This window comes from Leptodactylus fuscus, chromosome 4 (genome assembly GCF_031893055.1).
Source record: "Leptodactylus fuscus isolate aLepFus1 chromosome 4, aLepFus1.hap2, whole genome shotgun sequence".
In the NCBI taxonomy this organism is placed as follows: Eukaryota; Metazoa; Chordata; class Amphibia; order Anura; family Leptodactylidae; genus Leptodactylus; species Leptodactylus fuscus.
The window spans coordinates 211,849,101-211,876,495 of NC_134268.1; the positions used below are offsets into that span (position 1 = coordinate 211,849,101).

General features: G+C 42.5%; 1 protein-coding gene across 1 annotated transcript in view; it reads left to right on the forward strand.

Annotated features, from left to right (window-relative positions):
* Positions 1 to 27,395, forward strand: part of AKAP9 (A-kinase anchoring protein 9) — a 161,431-nt gene that overhangs the window by 59,434 nt on the left and 74,602 nt on the right. The window contains exons 11-20 of the mRNA XM_075271761.1: positions 2,520 to 2,616; positions 3,743 to 3,828; positions 4,809 to 4,899; positions 7,086 to 7,317; positions 8,501 to 8,597; positions 11,729 to 12,091; positions 16,546 to 16,860; positions 22,065 to 22,289; positions 24,309 to 24,443; positions 24,840 to 24,952. Coding sequence (XP_075127862.1) covers positions 2,520 to 2,616; positions 3,743 to 3,828; positions 4,809 to 4,899; positions 7,086 to 7,317; positions 8,501 to 8,597; positions 11,729 to 12,091; positions 16,546 to 16,860; positions 22,065 to 22,289; positions 24,309 to 24,443; positions 24,840 to 24,952 — 1,754 coding nt within the window. The remainder of the gene's footprint in view (positions 1 to 2,519; positions 2,617 to 3,742; positions 3,829 to 4,808; positions 4,900 to 7,085; positions 7,318 to 8,500; positions 8,598 to 11,728; positions 12,092 to 16,545; positions 16,861 to 22,064; positions 22,290 to 24,308; positions 24,444 to 24,839; positions 24,953 to 27,395) is intronic.

The following is a 27,395-nucleotide window of genomic DNA, read 5'->3' on the forward strand; positions in this document are numbered from 1 at the left end:
ATAACTACTATAATACTGCTCCTATGTACAAGAATATAACTACTATAATACTGCTCCTATGTACAAGGATATAACTACTATAATACTACTCCTATGTACAAGAATATAACTAATACAAAACTGCTCCTATGTACAAGGATATAACTACTATAATACTACCTCCTATGTGCAAGAATAACTACTATAATACTGCCCCTATGTACAAGAATATAACTACTATAATACTACTCCTATGTACAAGAATATAACTACTATAATACTGCTCCTATGTACAAGGATATAACTACTATAATACTGCTCCTATGTACAAGAATATAACTACTATAATACTACCTCCTATGTACAAGAATATAACTACTATAATACTGCTCCTATGTACAAAAATATAACTACTATAATACTGCTCCTATGTTCAAGGATATAACTACTATAATACTACTCCTATGTACAAGGATATAACTACTATAATACTGCTCCTATGTACAAGAATATAACTACTATAATACTGCTCCTATGTACAAGAATATAACTACTATAATACTGCTCCTATGTACAAGAATATAACTACTATAATACTGCTCCTATGTACAAGAATATAACTACTATAATACTGCTCCTATGTACAAGAATATAACTACTATAATACTGCTCCTATGTACAAGAATATAACTACTATAATACTACCTCCTATGTACAAGAATATAACTACTATAATACTACTCCTATGTACAAGAATATAACTACTATAATACTACTCCTATGTACAAGAATATAACTACTATAATACTACTCCTATGTACAAGAATATAACTACTATAATACTACTACTATGTACAAGAATATAACTACTATAATACTGCTCCTATGTACAAGGATATAACTACTATAATACTGCTCCTATGTACAAGAATATAACTACTATAATACTACCTCCTATGTACAAGAATATAACTACTATAATACTGCTCCTATGTACAAGAATATAACTACTATAATACTACTCCTATGTACAAGAATATAACTACTATAATACTGCTCCTATGTACAAGAATATAACTACTATAATACTACTCCTATGTACAAGAATATAACTACTATAATACTACTCCTATGTACAAGAATATAACTACTATAATACTGCTCCTATGTACAAGGATATAACTACTATAATACTGCTCCTATGTACAAGAATATAACTACTATAATACTACCTCCTATGTACAAGAATATAACTACTATAATACTGCTCATATGTACAAGAATATAACTACTATAATACTACTCCTATGTACAAGAATATAACTACTATAATACTACTCCTATGTACAAGAATATAACTACTATAATACTACTCCTATGTACAAGGATATAACTACTGTATATACTCGAGTCAAGGTCCAACTCCGCATAGGACTGCAAGGACCTGCATAAATTAAGTAAAGGGGGAGTGTCCTTCAGTGGTTGCTATAGTAATGATATAGGACACTCCCCCCTTCACTAGCAAGAGAGATGAAAACCCGGGAGGCGGCAGGTCCCTGCTCCTGTGTCTGCATTGAGAGCTCATGCAGTAAAGTGAAAGTAAAACACACAGGTACATACTGGGGTTACAATTCCTATTAATGTCAGACATTTGGGGTTATTAATTTAGTTTCAGTAACTCCATGTGCCTCTCATTAATATTAGTTAACCCCATCATGTTCCTCCCATTAACCCCTGTGTGCCCCATATAAGGGTTACTAATATGCGAGACATATGGAGGTAATAATAATGTGCCTTAATAATGTTTAATGTAATAATTATTACCTCCATATCTCTCACATATCAGTAACTCTTATGTGAGGCACACAGGGGGTTAATGTGAGGGACATGATGGGGTTAACTGCTATTACTATGAGGCACATGGAGTTACTAAGCTGTGATACACATGACCAGACTTTTTATCTGCAATGGTGGATAAAATTATGGACTATTACATTTCAATGGGCCCGTACACATAGATGGTGTTGCTTTTGCGGCCGTGTGTCTGGGCCAAATTGAAGCAAATTGAGCTGCAACTTATGGAGCAGGTCCTATATGTGTCCTATACCTGTCCTATATGTGTCTGCATTTGTAACCCTATCAATTCATTTTTAATGTAAAGATCGGTGATCAGTTAATATAATTCTATTGGTATCTATTTTAATTTTTGAAATTTTCCAGTAGCTGCTGCATCCCCCCCTCCCCCAGGCTTATCCCCGAGTCAATAAGTTTTCCCAGTTTTTTGTGGTAAAATTAGTGGCCTTGGCTTATATTCAGATAGGCTTATACTCGAGTATACGCGGCACTTAGAATAAGTTCACATAACCAGACTTCAGAGTCTGTTGTTCACCCAATGATAGCAGTGGATCTAAATGGCAATAGAATGGCTGATGCAGATCGTCCCCTAAGACCGCATTATCTCCTATGTAAAAAACATTGCTATACAGCAGTATGTGCTTCCTTTTATTACCAAATTAAGAAAAATTCTCTATTATTTCCAGATGCTTGGTGAGAAGCTGACTGATGAGGATACATCCCAGGAGGCAGAAATCTTAAACAACTCCGGAGCACTAGAAAGACACCGAGCAGCAGTGCAAAGTAATTCATATAGGTTATATAACCATCTAATATGTACAGTGATGTCCCCACTCATGCATATCCATTTGTTCTCACTCATATAACCCTATGTATCACAGAGCTCAGCTTCTCTCCTCTATCCTATAACCTTATATATCACAGAGCTCAGCTTCTCTCCTCTATCCTATAACCCTATATATCACAGAGCTCAGCTTCTCTCCTCTATCCTATAACCCTATATATCACAGAGCTCAGCTTCTCTCCTCTATCATATAACCCTATATATCACAGAGCTCAGCTTCTCTCCTCTATCATATAACACTATATATCACAGAGCTCAGCTTCTCTCCTGTATCATATAACCCTATATATCACAGTGCTCAGCTTCTCTCCTCCATCATATAACCCTATATATCACACAGCTCAGCTTCTCTCCTCCATCATATAATCCTATATATCACAGAGCTCAGCTTCTCTCCTCTATCATATAACCCTATATATCACAGAGCTCAGCTTCTCTCCCTCTATCATATAAACCAGTATATCACAGAGCTCAGCTTCTCTCCTCTATCATATAACCCTATATATCACACAGCTCAGCTTCTCTCCTCTATCATATAACCTATATATCACAGAGCTCAGCTTCTCTCCTGTATCATATAACCCTATATATCACAGAGCTCAGCTTCTCTCCTCTATCCTATAACCCTATATATCACAGAGCTCAGCTTCTCTCCTCTATCATATAACCCTATATATCACACAGCTCAGCTTCTCTCCTCTATCATATAACCTATATACCACAGAGCTCAGCTTCTCTCCTGTATCATATAACCCTATATATCACAGAGCTCAGCTTCTCTCCTCTATCATATACCCCTATATATCACAGAGCTCAGCTTCTCTCCTCTATCCTATAACCCTATATATCACAGAGCTCAGCTTCTCTCCTCTATCCTATAACCCTATATATTACACAGCTCAGCTTCTCTCACATTACTAGTACCTATCCAGCTGCGGACATGGGTGAGCTTCATGTTAGTCAGTGACTGATCACCTTACATTGGGGATCTCATACATAGTATTGACTTTGCACCCTACTACAATGTAACAGGTTTTGTCTCTTCTGTATTATTTGCCTCCACAGCACTACATGCAAACCTGAAATCACTCCTGGAGAGGTTTTTGAAAGAATATAAGCAGATGAGGGATCTCTCCAGTTATATGGGGAAGGTAAGAATCCCATTTTTTATACTGACAGTCTATAGGCCATGTGCCTGTCCTATCCTGAGCATGTCAGACTAGTTTCAGCCTTTTCTATGGTAGTGACCATTCCCACTAATATATCCAGTATGTGAGGTCTGTATGTCCAGCATCCGTCCTCCTTTACAGGCCCTTATGTATCAGCATTGCTCATTTTTGTCTGTTTTGTACAGCACATGAGGAATCTTTTCTCCCTTGTGCTGACAGATACTGATGCCGAGGAGTGTGCAATCCCCTCCATCCCTCCTTTCCACTCCTCATTCATACGCAGCCTGTGATTTACCCCTTCTCCGCGGACTGCCTTGTATATCCTCTCCCCCCCCCTCTATCTGCAATATGGTACAGTACAGCCTGTGTGATCTGCTCCTCCTGAAGACTTGGCTGCCTTCCTCCTTCTTTACACTGTGATCCTCCTCTTTCTGCTATCTCTGACCCTGATAGAAGGGAGGAGGAAGGCAGAGCCAGTCCGTATGCTGTGCCTTTTATATTAACAGCACAGCCATCTATGTGAAGGGGTTGCACAGACTCTACAGCAGCAAAATGGAAGGATTTTTTTTTTTTTTTTTTTTTTGTAAATAATAACTTTATAGAAAGTTGCTTAATTTTACATTTAGGAAACAAACAAGCAATAAAATAACGGTGTCTATAGCCTTTATACAACCACATTTGGCATTAATCGTAGCCACTGTCCCACTCACCTCTTTGGCTCTTTGTCATTTATATCATTTGCGTCACGATAAACATTTATATGCAAACCAATCTGGCGATCTCTGTACAGCCGGTCACATTGTATCCTGTGCGTGTTTACTAAGGAGGAAATTGATATTCAAATATACATTGAGTTATTGGCTGGGTCCTTGTTCTTCTCATCGTGTGCAGCTCTCCTGATAAGCGCTGTTATACCGTCTCATAGATACTCATTCATTCGTCACTATTCATTCGTTTTATAGAGAGATCTTCAGGCTACTAAAGAGGAGACTGAACTCGCTGTGGTGACTCCGATTGTCATTCATTTCCAAAATTCAGCACCGAGCCAGACAGGTAACCACACAACACAGAAAGCAATACCAGACTTACGGAAGGGGTGAAATATTTTTATGTTGTTCCCATTTCGTGGCGTGTTCTCTGGATGTATACTTTGCTTTATTGAGTTCTATTCTGTCTTATACTTTGCTGGATACTACTAGTCTGATGGTGGTTTGTATACGCCACACATACACCCCCATCAGATATTATAAATCAGAGACGGGTGAAGTGATAATAACATTATGTCATTATAATGATACTGGTCAGCAATGGGATATAGAAGAGTGTGCGGTAATACAGCGGCCAGGGATTGAGCGATTGTGCCGTCTAATCGTTTAAAGGGACTCTATCATTAAAACAACATTTTTTTTTTCGATAAGACATAGGAATAGTCTTAAAGGCTATTCTTCTCCTACCTTTAGATGTCTTCTCTGCGCCGCCGTTCGGTAGAAATCCTGGTTTTCTTTGATATGTAAATAAGTTCTCTCGCAGCACTGGGGGCGGGCCTTAGTGTTGAAACAGCACTGGGGGCGTCCCTAATGCTGCGAGAGAACTCTCCAGCGCCGCCTCCATCTTCTTCAGGAACATCCTCTCCCTGCGTCATCTTCCAGCGGTGACTTCAAACTTCTAGGCCTCGGGCAGAGACAACTGCGCATGCCCGCCTGGTGTAAGCGGCAATTTTCTTGTTTACACAGTAAGTGGGGGTAAGCAGCCACTATAAAATGGCAACGCACATGTGCAGTCGGCTCTGCCCGAGGCTCAATGGCAGAGCCGAATGCGCATGCGTAGAAGTTTGACCCCCAGCACTGGAAGAAGACGTGCAGAGAGGCCGTTCCAAAAGAAGATGGAGGGGTCGCTGGAGAGTTCTCTCGCAGCATTGAGGACCGCCCCCAGTGCTGTTTGAGTGCTAGGGCCCGTCCCCAGTGCTGCAAGATAACTAATTTTGCATACCGAAGAAAATCGGGATTTATACCGAACGGCGGCGTGGAGATGACATCTAAAGGTGGGAGAAGAATAGCCTTTCTTAAGGCTATTCCTATGTGTTATTGAGAAAAAAAATTTTGTTTTACTAATAGGATCCCTTTAATCATTGTCTACTGCAGTACGTGGCTGTGGAGTCGGAGTCGAGGCCGGGTTTAGGTCTAGGCATAAGGATCTCGGTAAATGGATCGAAGCATCTCTAAAACGGCAGGTCCTGCGGGTTGTTCGCAGAATGTGCTGGTGATGGATAGACTACTGGTGAACCAACAAGGTTTATGGGTGCTCAACGCGTAATAAGTCACAGGTATAGTAATGGCTTACCTGTCGGCTCCGACCCCACAGAATAGCTATTGTAGCGAATAATTTATTGCTGATTATGATATAAAGGCGATCCAGATCATACAGGGCAACACAGCCTGCAGAGTATAGGACTGTCACCACACCAGTCACATGGTAGTGTGATAAACATAGACCCAATATCACTACGTCTCATGACCTAATCATTGAGGAGGCCGAAGAGGACATGGGGACCCGTGCCTGAACTCAGGGGAAGTGAGTGAATCTGCTTACTTACCTCTCCTAGGCTTCCGCTCATTATAGTCTGGGGGCTGAAGAGGCCCCTTAGTATAATAATAGCAGTCCGGGTGGGACGTGTTCAGTCCTACAGTAACCACCATGCCGATATATTTGATTAAAAGGTCAAATGATAATAGGGGCAAATGGGCAATTACTTGCCATTGGACCTCCCTTTGGAGCGTGGCTTTAAAAAGAGGGCGTGTCCTTAAAATAATTGTTCCTTATTTGTAATTAAAGGGATGCTATCATTGGACACCCTTTTTTTCTGACTCACACGTTGGAATAGCCTTAAGAAAGGCTATTCTTCTCCTACCTTTAAATGTCTTCTCTGCGTCGCTGTTCGGTAAAAATCCTGATTTTCTTTGATATGCAAATGAGTTCTCTCGCAGCACTGGGGGCGTCCACAATGCTGCGAGAGAACTCTCCAGTGCCTCCTCCATCTTCTTCTGGAATGCCCTCTCCCTGCGTCGTCTTCCGTCCTGGGTTTCAATCTTCTAGGCCTCGGGCAGAGCCGACTGCGCATGCCCAGGCCACAAGAAAATGGCCGCTTACACAGAAACCTATGACTGGAAGGTATTCGATCGAATACTACTCGCTCATCTCTACACCCAATAGTAAATCTTATCCTTAATTGGCTTTCTTAGGTGTCCAGGAAGTTTTCATTTCCCCGGTATCTTCATCAGAAGAAGTGGAGAAACTTAAAATTGAGTTCAGTCAGCAAAGAGCTCAGCTAGAAGACAAGCACACGCAAGAAATCGGGCACCTGCGATCGTATTTCCAACAACAGCTGAAGGAGAATGAAGACAGATTCTCTACAGAGATAATCCATCTCCAGGAGCAGCTCCAAGATGTCACAGCGGGATCTCTGGAGTCTAGGTAAGGTGACGGGACTCATCCCTCATTAGTGGGAAGCACAGGGGCGAGGGCGAGCTGGGTATTGAGCTCTATTGATGTAGTCTTCTCAACTGAGGGCACATCGCTCAATAGTAAGTTACATCGCCCTTCTGTATGCTAAATCACTGAGGCGGTAACTATACCCTAGATGTAGTCCGTGCCTACAGAGGACGTTACAATAGAGCTCCTTTAATTGGTCATCAGCAAGACCTAATAGGTTCAGATTGTTAAATTGTAGTGATTGTGGCTGAGCTGCAATACCAGACACAACCTGGGGATCAAGTGGCGCTGTTTTTATAACAGAGTATCCATGACTGGGTTTCTGACCATAGAAAGTTCCTGCATTTATGGTTATATCCAGTGTTATATAAACTTATATACCGCAGAACTCAGCTTCTCTCCTCTATCCTATAACCCTATATATCACAGAGCTCAGCTTCTCTCCTCTATCCTATAACCCTATATATCACAGAGCTCAGCTTCTCTCCTCTATCCTATAACCCTATATATCACAGAGCTCAGCTTCTCTCCCTCTATCCTATAACCCTATATATCACAGAGCTCAGCTTCTCTCCTCTATCATATAACTCAATATATCACAGAGCTCAGCTTCTCGCCATCATATAACCCTATATATCACAGAGCTCAGCTTCTCTCCTCCATCATATAACCCTATATATCACAGAGCTCAGCTTCTCGCTATCATATAACCCTATATATCACAGAGCTTAGCTTCTCTCCTCTATCATATAACCCTATATATCACACAGCTCAGCTTCTCTCCTCTATCCTATAACCCTATATATCAGAGCTCAGCTTCTCTCCTCTATCATATAACCCTATATATCACAGAGCTCAGCTTCTCTCCCCTATCATATAGACATATATATCACAGAGTTCAGCTTCTCTCCTCTCTCATATAACCCTATGTGAATAGGAGATGAACAGCGTAGCTTTTTCTTCCCTGAATATTATGGCTGTTTCTATTCACTGACCGCAAGCCATGATCGATAGAGAATAGATCCCATGTGCGAGCACTCTCCAGCTCTTCTTTTTCCGCTTGCGTCTTCCATGTTAAGACCTTGGTAGTGTTGGTTGCTGGCATTATATATATGTTAACTGTTTCCTTGCTGTCACTTTCACAATGATTGTGTTTTGTTCACAGAGAACTGTGTAAATCTGAGACTGCGGCGGTGGAGCTGGGGTCAGAGGAGGCGGCCATATTCCAGAGTGTGATTGCTCCATCTAGCGGCGTGTTAAAGGTAAACATCGGCGTGTTTGATATCAGTCTTTGTTTGCGTAACTCCATCTGCGTCCACTTCCCTGGTAACACAACCTGCAGTGTATACAGGAAGATTATACTACACTGGTAATGAACATGCTGTGATATCACTGGGACCGGAGGGGTCTGCAGGGGACGCTATAAGTATTAGTCGCTAGCGGTAAGTGGTCCTGTGTCAGTGTCATCCTTTATATAGTATCATTCCTTTCAAGGTCTTTTCCAGGCTTGATAACTGATGACCTATCCTTACTATAGGCCAGGAACATGTCGGTGGGGGACCCCCGGGTCCCCAACAGATTTGTTAGTGATGAGGCTGCATCCTATTTACGAAATACCAAGCACAGCGCCACACATAGCATAGGGGCTGTTCTTGGTATTGCAGCTCAGCCCCATTCTCTTAAATGGGTCTGAGCTGCTACTGTACCATGTGACTGATAGACATATTAACCCCGCCCCCAGAACTTGCAAAATCCAAAACACAGTTTTTTCGTCTTGCGCAGAGTATTCCTCTAACCTTATCTTATAGGTTCCAGATTGTTACCTATTCCAGATTCCGAGGGGATACACTGCGGTCTTGGTAAACCCCTTTATAGATTTAGAGGTTGCAGACAAATATATGCGCAGAATCCGTCCTCTTCTGTATTTATTCTGTAGTTTAGATCTTTTTCTACTTTTCTTTTAACTTGTACCATTTCTCTTATTACACTACAGTACATCTCATATTGTGTTTCTTTTGCATTTTGCTGATGGTTTAGATTAGTTTTGTAATTCTGGATGAAATCTTTAGGAGATAAGAGTCGACACATGCTGCGTCCTTAGGGTTTGTCATGTCCGTTCCTCTTCACAGCCCTGTCTGTCAGGATCATTACCGCCACGTTCACACAGTACCAGGCCCGTCGCTCACCCTGCAGCCTTTCTACCCCCATCCAGCTCCTTACAGAGATGCACAGTCAGTTGTTTAATATAATAATCCATAACATTAGAAGATAGCCAGTGCCAATAGGTGGCGCTAGAGAGCGCTTTCTTCCTACTGGATTGGATATCATTAGCATATCCATTTCCCAGGGTGCATTGCCTAGCTTATGGTCTCCACAAGGGGGGCGGTACCTCCAAGACATTACAAGTTTCTTATATATATTATATTCTAGTTGGCCCCATTCTTATTTTGTGTGCCCTATTAAAGTTAGGTTAATATCTGTTCCTGTCAATCGGTCACCAGACCATTATGGAGGGATAAAGAACCCCATTGTGCGAAGTGTTAATTTACATGTCGGTACGATGTGAGCATCGAATGTACTAGGAACCCGTAGTAGGTTACTGGAGGCCAGCTCATTGAAACTATGGGTCAAGAAGTGCCCAGGAATGGTGACCCTACAGTGCCCTGGGGATGGGCTGAGGGGGTACAGAGGTACCAGTCCCTGAGGTGGTCACGAAGGTCCCTCTGACACAATATACAGCTGTCCTAAATGGCACAAGGTAGGTAGGACCCCATTACAGATTTTGCATAAGCCTCCGGGCTGGATCCCACCGTCAGATAGCACATTGGCCACACATCTTTCACAACCCTTATGTGCCTGACCCTTAGGGTGATTCAATGCGGAATTTCTCATGATATAAGCAGTCACCACTAGAGGGAGCTCCATGTACACTCACCGGCCACTTTATTAGGTACACCATGCTAGTAACGGGTTGGACCCCCTTTTGCCTTCAGAACTGCCTCAATTCCTCGTGGCATAGATACAACAAGGTGCTGGAAGCATTCCTCAGAGATTTTGGTCCATATTGACATGATGGCATCACACAGTTGCCGCAGATTTGTCGGCTGCACATCCATGATGCGAATCTCCCGTTCCACCACATCCCAAAGATGCTCCTCTATTGGATTGAGATCTGGTGACTGTGGAGGCCATTGGAGTACAGTGAACTCATTGTCATGTTCAAGAAACCAGTCTGAGATGATTCCAGCTTTATGACATGGCATTGCATTATCCTGCTGAAAGTAGCCATCAGATGTTGGGTACATTGTGGTCATAAAGGGATGGACATGGTCAGCAACAATACTCAGGTAGGCTTTGGCGTTGCAACGATGCTCAATTGGTACCAAGGGGCCCAAAGAGTGCCAAGAAAATATTCCCCACACCATGACACCACCACCACCAGCCTGAACCGTTACCGATACAAGGCAGGATGGATCCATGCTTTCATGTTGTTGACGCCAAATTCTGACCCTACCATCCGAATGTCGCAGCAGAAATCGAGACTCATCAGACCAGGCAACGTTTTTCCAATCTTCAATTGTCCAATTTCGATGAGCTTGTGCAAATTGTAGCCTCAGTTTCCTGTTCTTAGCTGAAAGGAGTGGCACCCGGTGTGGTCTTCTGCTGCTGTAGCCCATCTGCCTCAAAGTTGGACGTACTGTGCGGCGTTCAGAGATGCTCTTCTGGCTACCTTGGTTGTAACGGGTGGCTATTTGAGTCACTGTTGCCTTTCTATCAGCTCGAACCAGTCTGGCCATTCTCCTCTGACCTCTGGCATCAACAACGCATTTCCGCCGCTCACTGGATGTTTTTTCTTTTTCGGACCATTCTCTGTAAACCCTAGAGATGGTTGTGCGTGAAAATCCCAGTAGATCAGCAGTTTCTGAAATACTCAGACCAGCCCTTCTGGCACCAACAACCATGCCACGTTCAAAGGCACTCAAATCACCTTTCTTCCCCATACTGATGCTTGGTTTGAACTGCAGGAGATTGTCTTGACCATGTCTACATGCCTAAATGCACTGAGTTGTCGCCATGTGATTGGCTGATTAGAAATTAAGTGTTAACGAGCAGTTGGACAGGTGTAAATAATAAAGTGGCCGGTGAGTGTATATTTATACAGCTCCCATCCGACTCCATAGCATGTGTACAAGCAGTGAGCTCCACCTAGTGGTGGCAGTGGGCTCATAGTATTCTGTTGTTTAATTGCGTGTCTATGCGTGGAACTTGCTCTGTCAGTATATAGAGCTGTAGAAATATAAGAAGAATTGAATCTTAAGACTGTCTTAGGACGGGGGGATATTCGCTTGAAACGTGATTATAAGCGCACTTTCCTTTGCTATTTACCCAACAGATTGATGACGCAGCACAGATGGGGGATCATTCTCTGCGTCAGTCCTTCGGTCCAATTTATCAGCAGTTGCAGACGCTGAGACAGGCGCTTTATGCCAAGTACGTAGAAGAAGTAAATGCTGTAAAGAAACAGCATGAAGCGGAACTGGATCAGCTCAGAGCCAAACTGACGGAGGAGCACAACAAAGAGAGCGCCGCTCTGAAACAGGAGATCATCCACCTGACAAAAGCCAAGCAAGAAATCCTCAATGGCAGCTTCCCGCAGCCGCCATTGTATCCCATCCCGGAGGAGAAGGATCCGGAGGATTTAAATCAGCTGGTGGAGGAACGGTTCCATGAGAAGATTGAGGAGGAGGTTGCTCGGGTAAGCGCAGTCTTTTTGACTACATGCTTGGTCTCTTATAGTAAGGCTGGTTTTGTAGAAAATGGGACCTATAGGCGGCAACACAGTGGCTCAGTGGATAGCAGTAGAGATGAGCGAACAGTGAAATATTCGAGATTCGATATTGGTTTCGAGTAGAGCCTCAATATTCGACTACTCGATTGAATATCGAATCCCATTATAGTCTATGGGAAAAAATGCTCATTTCAAGGGAAACCACTATTTGACTAAAGGAGAGTCACCAAGTTCACGAGTAGCAGGAGGAGAGTGTTTAGGAGGAGCGCTGTGCAGTTAAAGCGCACGGACCCCATTATAGTCTATGGGGTCCGTGCGCTTTAACTGCACAGCGCTTTCAGTTGCGCTGATAAAAAGTAAGTTCCTTCATAACCGCAAGCTTCCAGCTCTCCCGGCTAGCAAAGACGAGCCTGTGGCAAATCAACGCTGGTTCTACAGCAGGCTCATCCTTGCTAGTCGGGAGTGCTGGCAGCTTGCTGTTACGAGGGAGCTTACTTTTTTGTCATAGGAATGAATAGACCAGCGTTGATTGGCCAGTGTACAGCATTCGGCCAATCAACGCTGGTCGTCTGTGAGGAGGCGGAGTCTAAGATCAGACCACAATAGACACAATTCGCATGTAGGAGTGAACATGGTCAGCAAGGATAGATGCATACTTGAGTTGATCCATCGGGCTTTCCACAATGATGAGTGCACCCAGATGGCTGATGACACGTGCCTTCTGCGATTTGTTAATGTTGACGTCAAAAGTAGGCGGTGGTCACGTTAATATGACTGGACGCTGTATACGGTTGTGGGTTTCTTTATTCAGGATTAAAGACACTTTGGGGCATCTTGACTGACACAAAAGTCACAAGCATCCTAGTTATCAGGAAGGGCAGATCACACAGATTGTAGATCTGGAGAAAAGCACCCCAAAAACATTTCCAGAAGGAGGAGGGTCAATTACATAGGCTTTGTATAAATGTAGAGAGAAGAGAGCACCCAGGTGAGGCTGCAGGGGAAGGTAGGGAGAAACCTACACTCCTCAGCATCAGTGTCTGTTAGCATGAGGGAGAAGGATGTCCAGGAACGAAGCTCTGCTAATACGTGAGCGCTAATGACGCCGGCATAGTCCTGGACACACAGACATCACCTTTACTCTCTATTACTGAGGGGACACATAAGCAAAAGCTTATTGTAGGAGCAGTTTAGAAAGTGCACATCAGGTCTGAAAACAAGTGAAGGAAGATTTCAGCCTGAAACATACGCAACGTTTAACTGAAGGTCACCAATAACATAAAGTATACAGTACAAATCATGTTTTACAAGTGTTTCCATCGCCTTTAAGAAGCGTTCACCCTTCTTCACCCTTGTAAAGAAGCATTCCTGCCTGTAGAGTGAACGGGGCCTATAAAAGATTCTGTCTAGAAGAGATTTACCATAATGAATAACATCATTACCCGAGCCTATAGCTATTACGTTGCGCTTCAGTCGGCTTTCCCATCTGCTCCGCCGTCCTTCATTGCCTTTGCCACACAAGGTCACAGTCCATTCAGGTAGAACCGAGCACTTTCTACAGCCCTTTATTTGCCACCCGGATCTGGTTTCATTGTCTCAGGAGCAGCTCTCACTGAGGATTGAGTTTCCCGGCTCAGCTATCTAATATGGCATAACACATAATGAGTAAGGACTTGCCGCTTCACTGACTAGTACAAGGTTTTCTGCCGATCACATAATGTGATGGGATTTCGGCATTACTCCATCCTTATGTACACAGTGAAGGTGAGGTTCGCGTGTTGCACACCTATTGATCAGATACTGATGGCTTAAAGGGGTTAATTGCACTCCATAGGATAGGAAGAACATGTCTGATTTATAAGGGTCTGACAGCCAGGACCCCAACTGATCAACATAAGGATACAACTTCCCCTAAGTTCTCCATGTATGACCACTGCTCCATTCACTTTTATGGTGCTACTTGCAGTCCCATAGTAGTAAATGGGGGGCATTCAAGACAACATGTAAGACCTCGTTTTTGTGATCACTGGGTGTCCCTGCAGTCTGACCCCCAGTGATCAGACACTTATCCCCTATCCTGTGGATCCTAAGTGTTGGGAAGACCTCATTAGGGGCGTCACCTCATATGTCCTGCACCAGTCCCTTTACTGTTTGCAGAGATTACGCCAACTTGTTCCGTCAGATCATTTACCCTTCACCACTGTGCTGGTGATGATACCGTATATACGCGAGTATAAGCCGACCCGAATATAAGCCGAGGCCCCTAATTTTACCGCAAAAAAACGGGAAAACTTATTGACTCGAGTATAAGCCGAGGGGGGCTTTTTCAGCATAACAACTGTGCAGAAAAAGTCGACTTATACTCGAGTATAAGCGGAGCGAGGGTTAAGTTTCTAACCTTTCTCTAACTACACGACACACGTTTCACTTTTGTGTAAAATCTTATGGAAAGTGACACCGTTGCCTAAAATAGCCTCAGCAGGCCGAGGAATGTCACTTTTCTTGTGTTTGCTTCACACTGGTTGGAGATATTCTTCATAAAACTTCACATTATAAAAAAAATGTTAAAAGTTGTAGAATCGTAACCCGTCCGCTAAAATGGAGGGGAGCGTGCAGTGCCCGGGTTAAAAATGGGAGAATGGGCGCAGATATTAGTGTAAGTAATGGACCCCAAGGCCTTGGAGACTTACAGCAATCTTCCAAGACATCATGGAAGATTTAGCAACTGGCAAAGGGCGCAGTTTACCGAACCTCCGCACCCACAAGGGTTACACAATGCCCTTCTGGTACATTTAGGGTGCCTTCACACGGAGTAAACACGCGTGTATTTTTGCAAAATACACGTGTAAAAATAAGACTCCCATTGACTTCAATGACATTTTACAGGCGTATTTTTACACGTGTAAAAAATATCATTGAAGTCCATGGGAGTCTTATTTTTACATGTGTATTTTGCAAAAATACACGCGTGTTTACTCTGTGTGAAGGCTCCCTTAAGGGGTGAATGATTGAAAACCATGTATTACTGTATTTCAATGCTGCAGGTCCCGCCCTATTAAGGTGTTAAGACTCCTACAAAGCAGAATCCTCACTTATTATTATTATTATTATTATTATTATTATTATTATTATTATAATATTTATTATTAGTATTATTATTATATTTATTATTATTATTATTGTTGTTGTTGTTGTTGTTGTTGTTGTTGTTGTTGTTGTTGTTGTTATTATTATTATATTTATTATTAGTATCATTATTATATTTATTATTAATATTAGTATTATTATTATTATTATTATTATTGTTAATATTATTAATAATAATATTTTTTTATTTTGCTCCTTTTATCTGTATTTTATTTATTATATTTTTTATGTATTATCATTATTATTGTTATTATTATTAATAATAATAACAATAATAATAATACATAAAAAATAATATAATAATAAATAAAATACAGATAAAAGGAGCAAAATAAAAAAAATATTATTATTAATAATATTAACAATAATACTAATACTAATATTAATAATAATAAATATAATAATAATAACATAATAATAATAATGATGATTTATTTATTTTTTAATTATTTTTTATTTTGCTCTTTTTATTTGTATTTGTTTAAATTATTATTACCTCTGTCCCAGGTCTCGCACCCAGGACCTTTTGGTATGAAAGATGGCGACCCTAAATGGAAGGATTTTCTCAGACTAAAAGCGACAATAGTATTTCCAACACAAAATTATATTGGGTATCAGAATGGCACAATTGTGGGGCAACACAGTGGCTCTGTGGTTAGCACTGTAGCCTTGCAGTGCTGGAGTCCTGGGTTCGAATCTCACCAGGAACAACATCTGCAAGGAGCTTGTATGTTCTCCCCGTGTTTGCGTGGATTTCTTCCCATTCTACAAAGACATACTGATAGGAATAAAGATGCGCATTATGATCCCTATAAACCCAAGTTTCGTTTTGTTGTGGAGAATTGTGGTACCGACTTGGTATCTAGATCAAAGTCAAAATTCTGGTATTGTGATGATTCCCCCAAAAAAACACATGCAAACCCCATAAACAGCAGCTGAACAGTTTTTGTGGCCTTCATAAATGGCACCAAGAGAGGATTAAAGGGATCCTTCAGCTCTGCAAAATTGAATTAGTTGCCACCCAATAGCTATTCCTCCTGATGCTCCCCATACACATGCACACTCAGTTTGTATGTTTCTTCAATGGGAAGATGGAAGTAAGGCAATGACCGCTTATGTGGATGTCCAGCCACTTGCCATCCAGGTAGGGCACGGTGGACCCCGAATACTTATTAGGTCAGCTGATGTCAGTGGGTTCGTCCATGATTTATGCGGTGGGGCGTTAAACATGTATTAGTGCAGTGGTGTAACCTGCAGAAATTTATTTTATTTAGGTTATTGTTGAGATGACCATCGCATTTGCCCAGCAATCCGAGCTTGCACGACTGGCGTCCATGGAAAATGGAGATAAAAGGGAATCTTCGGGCGGACAAGGTGAGACCCCTCCAGAGGAGACTGACCCGGATAGTCCAAAACCTCAAGATGTGAAGTTGTTGGAGCGGTCATTGGTCACTGACATTGGGGACTTAGCTGATGCACAGACCTCGGATACGGCCCAGCAAAATGAAGATCGGACCTCGGAAGAGAACAACGAAAGACACGCGGCCGATCCACTTTCTAAAGAGAAGACCGTGGTCCTCAAAGAAGAGGTAAGAACCTCCATGTGTGCGAATTTTAGGGAAAAAAAGTCACTTGATAAAAAATAAATATAATGGAAGAACATTTCGGTATTTACTGTTAAAGGAAGACTCAGCCTGGAAATAAAAGGTAAAAGTGGGCAAGAAATACAGTTGGGTACGTCATTGCTACAGAGACGTACCTGACTACTGCACGAGACCGCTGAGGCCAGTGTTTGGTTGCGGCAGGCGTAATATAGTGGGCGACGGACCTCATTATTAGTGCTGGAGCCGAGGACCACGGAGCTGCCACTTCCCTGCCCGCCACTAATTATATTTTGGGGTTGGTAAATCCCTTTAATAACCTGTTTGTCCTTCTGCTGTCAGAAGGGGGGGAAGTTCCTGCTGCAGCCAGTGGCACCCCTTCCTTTATCTTTGGCTCTCTCAGAGAATGGAGTGAACAATATACAGGCTTATAGAAAGTTTACAGCACATTTTGACATGATGTCATAGCCCCAACACTAGGCGTTCCCTGACAACAACTGGTCCATAGCAGTCACATGATGCTGGGAGAAAAATGACAGAGTTGTGATGGAAACTGCCCGGCCGGTTAAAGAAAGTCAAATATTTGAGCACCTAGTCAGGAGTAGTCAGAGAGGAAAGGTCCGGCAGGGAGGAGAGCGGTCGCTACGTGCTAAGTCGCTGTAAGTATCTCATGTCTTAGTAAGATATAGAAGTAGATCCTTGTACTAAGCTCTTATTATCTTATTGTGTGTGGATTGTCAGATATTAGCAAGATGGCCAAGATTAGACAGTGCCTAGAAGGTAAATCCATTGTAATACTTTCATGTAGAAAGATCTATCTATCTATCTATCTATCTATCTATCTCATATCTACAGTGTTGGCCAAAAGTATTGGCACCCCTGCAATTCTGTCAGATAATACTCAAGTTCTTCCAGAAAATGATTGCAATCACAAATTCTTTGGTATTATTATCTGCATTTAATTTGTCTTCAATGGAAAACCACAAAAAGAATTGTCAAAAAGCCAAATTGGATATAATTCCACAGCAAACATAAAAAAGGGGGTGAACAAAAGTATTGGCACTGTTTTAAAAATCATGTGATGCTTCTCTAATTTGTGTAATTAACAGCACCTGTTACTTACCTGAGGCACCTAACAGGTGGTGGCAATAACTAAATCACACTTGCAGCCAGTTGAAATGGATTAAAGTTGACTCCACCTCTGTCCTGTGTCCTTGTGTGACCACACTGAGGTCTGAGGACTTGAGAAGCAAAATTGTGAGGAAGCATGAGCAATCTTAAGGATACAAGTCCATCTCCAAAGACCTGAATGTTCCTGTGTCTACCGTGCGCAGTGTCATCAAGAAGTTTAAAGCCCATGGCACTGTGGCTAACCTCCCTAGATGTGGACGCAAAAGAAACATTGACGAGAGATTTCACCGCAAGATTGTGCGGATGGCGGATAAAGAACCTCGACTAACATCCAAACAAGTGCAAGCTGCCCTGCTGCAGTCCAAGGGTACAACAGTGTCACCCCGTACTATCCAGTGTCAGCGTCTGAATGAGAAGGGACTGTATGGTAGGAGACCCAGGAAGACCCCACTTCTTACCCAGAGACATAAGCCAGGCTGGAGTTTGCCAAAACTTACCTGAGAAAGCCAAAACCGTTCTGGAAGAATGTTCTCTGGTCAGATGAGACAAAAGTAGGAAAAGGCCTCAACATAGAGTTTACAGGAAAAAAAGAGGCCTTCAAAGAGAAGAAGACGCCCCCTACAGTCAGACATGGCGGAGGGTCCCTGATGGTTTGGGGTGGCTTTGCTGCCTCTAGCACTGGACTGCTTGACCGTGTGCATGGCATTATGAAGTCTGAAGACGACCAACACATTGTGCAGCATCATGTAGGGCCCAGTGTGAGAAAGCGGGGTCTCCCTCAGAGGTCAGGGCTCTTCCAGCAGGACAAGGACCCAAAACACACTTCAGGTCAGCACTAGAAAATGGTGGTGAGAGAAAGCCCTGGAGACTTGTAAAGTGGCAGCAATGAGTCCAGCCCTGAATCCCATAGAACACCTGTGGGGGAGGAGAGATCTCTTGGTGGCAGTTTGGAGAAGGCCCCCTTCACATCTCAGGGGGGACCTGGAGCAGTTTGCCAAAGAAGAAGGGTCTAAGATTCCAGCAGAGCCTTGTAAGAAACTCATTGCTGGTTACCGGAAGCGGTTGTGCGCAGTTATTGTGTCTAAAGGTTGTGCTACCAAGTATTAGGCTGAGGGCGCCAATACTTCTGTCCGGACCAGTTTTGAAGTTTTGTGTAAAATGATCAATGATTTGACTTTTTTTTTCATTCTCTTTTGTGTTTTTTCATTGCAAGCAAAATAAATGAAGATATTACCAAAGAGTTTGTGCTTGTAATCATTATCTGGAAGAACACGAGGATTATCTGACAGAATTGCAGGGGGCCAATACTTTTGGCCAACACTCTATCTATCTATCTATCTATCTATCTATATTCTTCTTGCCCTCCTGTCAGTGTAGTGTAGGGTCTCATATGAACAAGGTTGCCTTATCAGGGCAGATGGACTCTAATAATTTGATCAAATATTCCGCCAAGAACCTCACCTATACGCGGTGACTATGGCAGTAATGCAGTTTTAACTTCCTATATTGTTTGCATATGTCTTAGCGCCATCTGCAGAAAGTTTATGTCTCTCTATCATTCTATCTTTCTGTCATTCCATCTGTCGTTCTATGTCTATCATTGGCTCTGTTACAGTATATGATGGAAAACAAACCATTATAGTAGTACTAGCTGGTACCCGCGACTTCGTCTGCGGTGATTGTAGCAGTGGGTATATACAGGCGCGGGTAAGGTTTTCGTACTGTGTATAAGGTATAGGATATGAAATGTAACTTTGTATCTTGTTTTTGCTATAATTCAGAGAATATGTGAGACTTTTGTGTTGAAGTTACTTTGTATTTGAGCCGCTATATACTGTATACGGTGTCGTGAGAAACTTTACATCGTGACTTTGGGACAGAAGTATTTGAAGTTAACCCTTTCCCGCCGATGGCATTTTTTGATTTTCGTTTTTGACTCCCCTCCTTCTAAACCCCATAACTTTTTTATGTCTCCGCTCCCAGAGTTATATGAGGTCTTAATTTTTCCTGGGACAAATTTTTCTTCATGATGCCACCATTAATTATTCTATATAATGTACTGGGAAGCAGGGAAAAAATTCAGAATGGGGTGGATTTGAAGAAAAAATGCATTTCTGCGATTTTCTTACGGGCTTTGGTTTTACAGTGTTCACTGTGCAACCAAAATGACATGTCCCCTGTATTCTGTGCTTCGTTACGATTCCGGCGATACCAAATTTATATGGTTTTATTTACATTTTGACCCCTTAAAAAAAATCCAAAACGGTGTTAAAAAAATTTTTTTTTGAAAAGTCGCCATAGTCCGACAGCCGTAACTTTTTTATACTTGCGTGTACGGGGATGTATAGGGCGTCTTTTTTTGCGGGGTTGGGTGTACTTTGTTGTTCTACCATTTTCGGGAAATGTTATTGCTTTGATCACTTTTTATTCAAATTTTTATCAGAATCAAAACAGTGAAAAAATGGCGGTTTGGCACTTTTGACCATTTTTCCCGCTACGGCGTTTACCGAACAGGAAAAATATTTGTATAGCTTTGTAGAGCGGGCAATTTCGGATGTGGGGATACCTAACATGTATGTGTTTCACGGTATTTAACTACTGTTATATGTGTTCTAGGGAAAGGGGGGTGATCTGAATTTTTAATCCTTTTTAAAAAAAATTTATATTTTTTTTTTTACTTTTTTTAAACTTTTTTTTTTGCATGTATTAGACCTCCTAGGGGTATTGACATGGGTGGGCGGTGTCGCGGATTGTCAGAGCGGTGGGGGTCAGCAAATATGGCTGCTCCGGAGCGTTAAAGAGCACCTCCTGGAGTATCGTTAAGGTGAGGGGCAAAGTGGTAAAGTATATGTATATGTGATTGTGTGGGGTTAGGGGCGAGGCTGTAGAGGGCAATAGGAATTTTGGGGCTTGCTATGGTCCAAAGTGTGTGAGATTGCAGAGATGGTGGTGTGAGTTTGGGTTTTGTGGGGGTCCTGGCACAAATGTATGTGCGCTATTGTGACGAAAAGTAGCCTATTGCACAATCGGGTGTATTAACTATGTTTGTGGAAAATTTCAGCCAAATCGGTGGAGCGGGTTTTGCGTGATTGAGGAACAAACATCCGAACATCCAAAACTCACAAACCCACAAACTTTCACATTTATAATATTAATAGGATTTGGGGCTAATAAGGTCATCATCCTGGTGCTGATATGATCGGTCGTGACGTCTCGAAACGGAACGTCCTGTATCATAGTCACTGTGATCACGACAGGCTGTTTATACAGTGTTAGTGGCTGCAGGACTCTCAGTTGCGTCTCACTCAGCACGCCATTAATCCTATTGTTTCAGGATGGTTTATGTTGTCACCTCCTTCTTCATGAAAAGTTATCGTACCAGAAAGTCTTAAAGGGGTTGCCCACCATTAAATCTTCATAGGTGATAAAAGTGTACAATCATTCCCATGCCTGGGCGGTTGAAAAAAGTGAAGGGCTATGATTTATACCATGATTTATAGCTAAACTGTGGTGCCACCTAGTGTTTACAGTGTACAGTAGTGTGCGCATGAGACTGATTCTGTCCACACTCCTCCCCTTCACCAGAGGAAGAAGGAGACTGATTCTGTCCACAGGCCACCCCTTCACCAGAGGAAGAAGGAGACTGATTCTGTCCACAGGCCACCCCTTCACCAGGAGGGGAAGGAGACTGATTCTGTCCACAGTTTACCCCTTCACCAGAAGGAGAAGGAGACTGATTCTGTCCACAGTCCACCCCTTCACCGGAAGGGGAAGGAGACTGATTCTGTCCACAGTCTACCCCTTCACCATAAGGGGAAAGAGACTGATTCTGTCCTCAGACCACCCCTTCACTAGAAGGGGAAGGAGACTGATTCTGTCCACAGTCCACCCCTTCACCAGAGGGAGAAGGAGAGTGATTCTGTCCATAATCCATCCGTTGCAGCTCTGAGGGTGACTGCGGTAGAGAATTAATCATGAAAGCACAGTATGATGAAAAAGGTATTTTTGTTTTTGTTCAAAAACAGTCAAATCGGTTAACTGCATTTTCTTACTATTTTCAGGACTACAACCAGATGGTGGCTATGGGAGCCGAAGGCACCAAGTATAGGCAAATGTATGAGGAAAAGGTGGAGGACATGAGACAAGAACTGGTGAGGCAGGAACAGGAATACCAGCAGGCGACAGAGGCCCTGAGACTGGCACACGCGGCACAGCTGGAGAGGCAGATGTACGACCAGGAACAGCTCCTGTTAGAGCTGCACAGGGTCAGGGCTCAGCTGGCAGAGGTAAGGAAACACCCAAATGTTATTACTCCTGTCCTCCGCATGCACAACAAGTCTGAGATCGCAAGGGAAAAGGCAAGAAAGACCCCCCACCACCACCACCACCACCACCAGACATTGTCGTAACTAGTACTCACCCTAAAATAGACATATAATATATCAGTTAAACGTAGGTGACAAGTCAGCTTTATCATTTCTACAATTACTCTCTAATTACCCAAAAGATAAAATGTAAACTTTTTTTTTTCTTTTATATTTTTGGCAAACTATGAGCCGAAAAATTGTAAGATCAAATCCTGGATTGTCCAGGAAAACGCCAAAATCTTATTTAAAAAAAAAAAAAAAAAAAAGGACGAAACCGTTAAACCAGTGAATACTAAAAAATAGCTAAACTGGCGTTGAAAGTTCAAAGTACCCCGCAGTTAAAGGGGCTGAGCCATATTCTATCCCTTTCTGCATTTCCTTACTGGCTTCTATAACCCCAGTGATCCTCTGTTACTGGTGGAGGGAGCTGCATGTTACTTCTCCATGGGTAATGTAATATTATTTTATACCAAGTCAATCAAAGGGCAACCATCTAATACTACCATGTAATGAAGCCATATAATACTACCATGTAATAGTCATATAATACAGCCATCTAATACTTCCATGAAATAAATCCTGCCATATAATACAGCCACCTAATACTACTATGTAATACGCCAGATAAAACAATCATGTAGTAAAGCCATCTAATACTGCCAGTTAATAAAGTCTTATAATACCAGTATAGTATACAGCCATGGAGCATCTATTACTGCTAGCTAATACAACCATGCCATACAGCCATATAATGCATCTATCTTACCAGGTAATATGGCCTTATAGGGTTAATATAGCCATTTAATACGGCCATGTAATACAGCCATATAATACAACCATGAAATACAGCCATTTAATTCATCCATGTAATACAACTATGCGATAAAACCTGGACTTACAACTATCTAACCAGATAATACGGTCTTATAATAATACCATGTCATACAACCCTATAATGCAGGTTTCTTGAGGTTTTGGTGTGTTTGCAGACTGCACTATAATGGAAACTGATAAGGAATATAATGAGCGCCTACAAGATGTATGTGCTGGTGTGCATCACCCCCTAGCACCGCTGGATAGTGATTTACCCTGGCAGCCTATACACTCTCCTCTCCCTCTCAGGATTTCTTTTTTGGAGATGATGACCCTGTATACAGTACGGTATTACATAGTGTGATACATATGGATAGTACTGCACACAGTCCTGATATAAATCCATCTAGAACACCATCACAATGATCCCATCCACAGGACCCCCTACAAGAACAGGGGTCCCTAGTTCCATGAGTAACCCCCACTCCATTCATTATGAGACTGGCAGACCTAGCCTAGTACAGTCCCATAGAAGTGAATGGAAGTGTGCCCATATATGTAGCGGAGCCTTTTCTTGGGGTGTTCATGTTTTAGGATGAGCCCTTTTAAAGAGGTTTTTCCAAAATTTTTGAAAATTTGCAGAGGAACAGATTGGAATATAAATGAAAGAAACTTAATCCCCTTCTAAGTTTGAGGTGTCCACCCGATCCTGGGAATTCTGGCTATTCACCTTGCTTGCTGAGCCATTTGCTGACTTCTTCATTTTACGTGTGCATGAACATCACATGACCACTATGGATCTGAGCGACTACATGTACCATGGTCATGATGTCATCACTTCCACGCTGTCAGGGTCCGAACCCAGAACTCTGCAACAGAGGGCCCTTTATCAGAAGAGGAGGGATTTACATTCCCTTATACTCCTATCTGCGTCCCACAATTTAAAAACTTTTAATTTCTGCCAATTTTTTTCTTTTAAATTTCCCTTTAATACCATCTTGTGCATGGATCACGCTTCCCTGCCCTCTATCTGTCCGCTCAACAATTAAGGGAAAGGAGGGATATTTTTAACTTTGGGCATATCAAATATTTATCAGACGAGTGAAATGAGTGTAATATGTTCAGGACGCGACGGCAATGACTGAGAACCAGGCCACGGAGCGGGAGAAGATCCTGCTGCAGGAGCTGGAGTCTATGAGACAGGCGTGTGCCGGAGTCCCGGGGAAGACGCAGGACAACAGCTCTCAGACACAGCAGCAGGTACGGTCCTGGTCGGCTCCTGAGGGCTCGGCTCCTGGGTGCTCGGCTCCTGAGGGCTCGGCTCCCTCCATCGCCCCGGACACTGTTTATCTTTCCTTTGAGTATCAAGTTATACCTCTAGCGTTCAGATAGCAGGGGGCGGAGCCTGTCTGTTTATGTGACAGGTCACCTCGGTCTATGGTTACCGTAGTGTTGTCTGCAGCAATGTCACCGCATGCTAATGACACCTTGTTTTCGGAGGAGATGACTTCTGGCTCCTCTTAGACTTTTTAGTTTTGCAGGAAGTTAAATTATGAAAGTTTTAGGGTTGGTGCACACGAGCGGCCGCCTAGTGACTCCGGAATGACAGGATTCTTGTCTCTCCTCTCATATTTACCTTTAAAAAAATTGATCCAGGATGAAGATCCCCCGAAGCCGGAGAGCAAGGAGCAAGCCCAGGAGCAAGAGCAAGGAGATGGAGAGAGGAAGGCGGAGGAGGGGAGCCTCACCGGTGATGTCATCAGTGACAGGTAATGCAGCCTGACCGACCCCATGTCTGCAGGTCAAAGCTGAGTTGCCCCTCCTCACCCACCACACACACACACACACACACACACACACACACACACACACACAACTGCTGTGCTTTTTTGCATTTTTTTGGTTTCTGACGTTCAGTTATACATAGACTTTGCTGACAGGCTATCAAGAATCATATATCAGTCTGCTCTAGGGTTTTAGCTGTCATAGCCCAGGCGCGCACATGTCATTGCACCGATAACCATCTATCTTCTGTCATTGTGCACAGCCCTGATATGTGATTGCCTCATAGAAAGTGCATTGTACAGTAGGGGGCGAAAGTGAGTACAGAGGAAGCTCTATTAACGCGTAATAGAATAGTAGGTTTTTTTTTTTTTTTTCTGCATAGCCTGGATATGTTATCATGCAACCATCACTAGGATATACTGCAGCAGTGTTAGGAAAACACAGCACCACGTGGTCTCCTGCTGACAGGAATACTGGACAGTACAGGATAATACACACAGTGATGTCACAGTACAGAGATAATACACACAGTGATGTCACAGTACAGGGATAATACACACAGTGATGTCACAGTACAGGATAATACACACAGTGATGTCACAGTACAGGGATAATACACACAGTGATGTCACAGTACAGGATAATACACACAGTGATGTCACAGTACAGGGATAATACACACAGTGATGTCACAGTACAGAGATAATACACACAGTGATGTCACAGTACAGAGATAATACACACAGTGATGTCACAGTACAGAGATAATACACACAGTGATGTCACAGTACAGAGATAATACACACAGTGATGTCACAGTACAGAGATAATACACACAGTGATGTCACAGTACAGGATAATACACACAGTGATGTCACAGTACAGAGATAATACACACAGTGATGTCACAGTACAGAGATAATACACACAGTGATGTCACAGTACAGGGATAATACACACAGTGATGTCACAGTACAGAGATAATACACATAGTGATGTCACAGTACAGAGATAGTACACACAGTGATGTCACAGTACAGGGATAATACACACAGTGATGTCACAGTACAGGGATAATACACACAGTGATGTCACAGTACAGAGATAATACACACAGTGATGTCACAGTACAGGATAATACACACAGTGATGTCACAGTACAGGGATAATACACACAGTGATGTCACAGTACAGAGATAATACACACAGTGATGTCACAGTACAGGATAATACACACAGTGATGTCACAGTACAGGGATAATACACACAGTGATGTCACAGTACAGGGATAATACACACAGTGATGTCACAGTACAGGGATAATACACACAGTGATGTCACAGTACAGGATAATACACACAGTGATGTCACAGTACAGGGATAATACACACAGTGATGTCACAGTACAGGGATAATACACACAGTGATGTCACAGTACAGGGATAATACACACAGTGATGTCACAGTACAGGGATAATACACACAGTGATGTCACAGTACAGAGATAATACACACAGTGATGTCACAGTACAGGGATAATACACACAGTGATGTCACAGTACAGGGATAATACACAGTGATGTCACAGTACAGAGATAATACACACAGTGATGTCACAGTACAGGGATAATACACAGTGATGTCACAGTACAGGGATAATACACAGTGATGTCACAGTACAGGATAATACACACAGTGATGTCACAGTACAGGATAATACACACAGTGATGTCACAGTACAGAGATAATACACACAGTGATGTCACAGTACAGGATAATACACAGTGATGTCACAGTACAGGATAATACACACAGTGATGTCACAGTACAGAGATAATACACACAGTGATGTCACAGTACAGGGATAATACACACAGTGATGTCACAGTACAGGGATAATACACACAGTGATGTCACAGTACAGGATAATACACAGTGATGTCACAGTACAGGATAATACACACAGTGATGTCACAGTACAGAGATAATACACACAGTGATGTCACAGTACAGGGATAATACACACAGTGATGTCACAGTACAGGATAATACACACAGTGATGTCACAGTACAGAGATAATACACACAGTGATGTCACAGTACAGGATAATACACACAGCGATGTCACAGTACAGAGATAGTACACACAGTGATGTCACAGTACAGGGATAATACACACAGTGATGTCACAGTATAGGGATAATACACACAGTGATGTCACAGTACAGAGATAATACACACAGTGATGTCACAGTACAGGATAATACACACAGCGATGTCACAGTACAGGATAATACACACAGTGATGTCACAGTACAGAGATAGTACACACAGTGATGTCACAGTACAGGGATAATACACACAGTGATGTCACAGTACAGGATAATACACACAGTGATGTCACAGTACAGGGATAATACACACAGT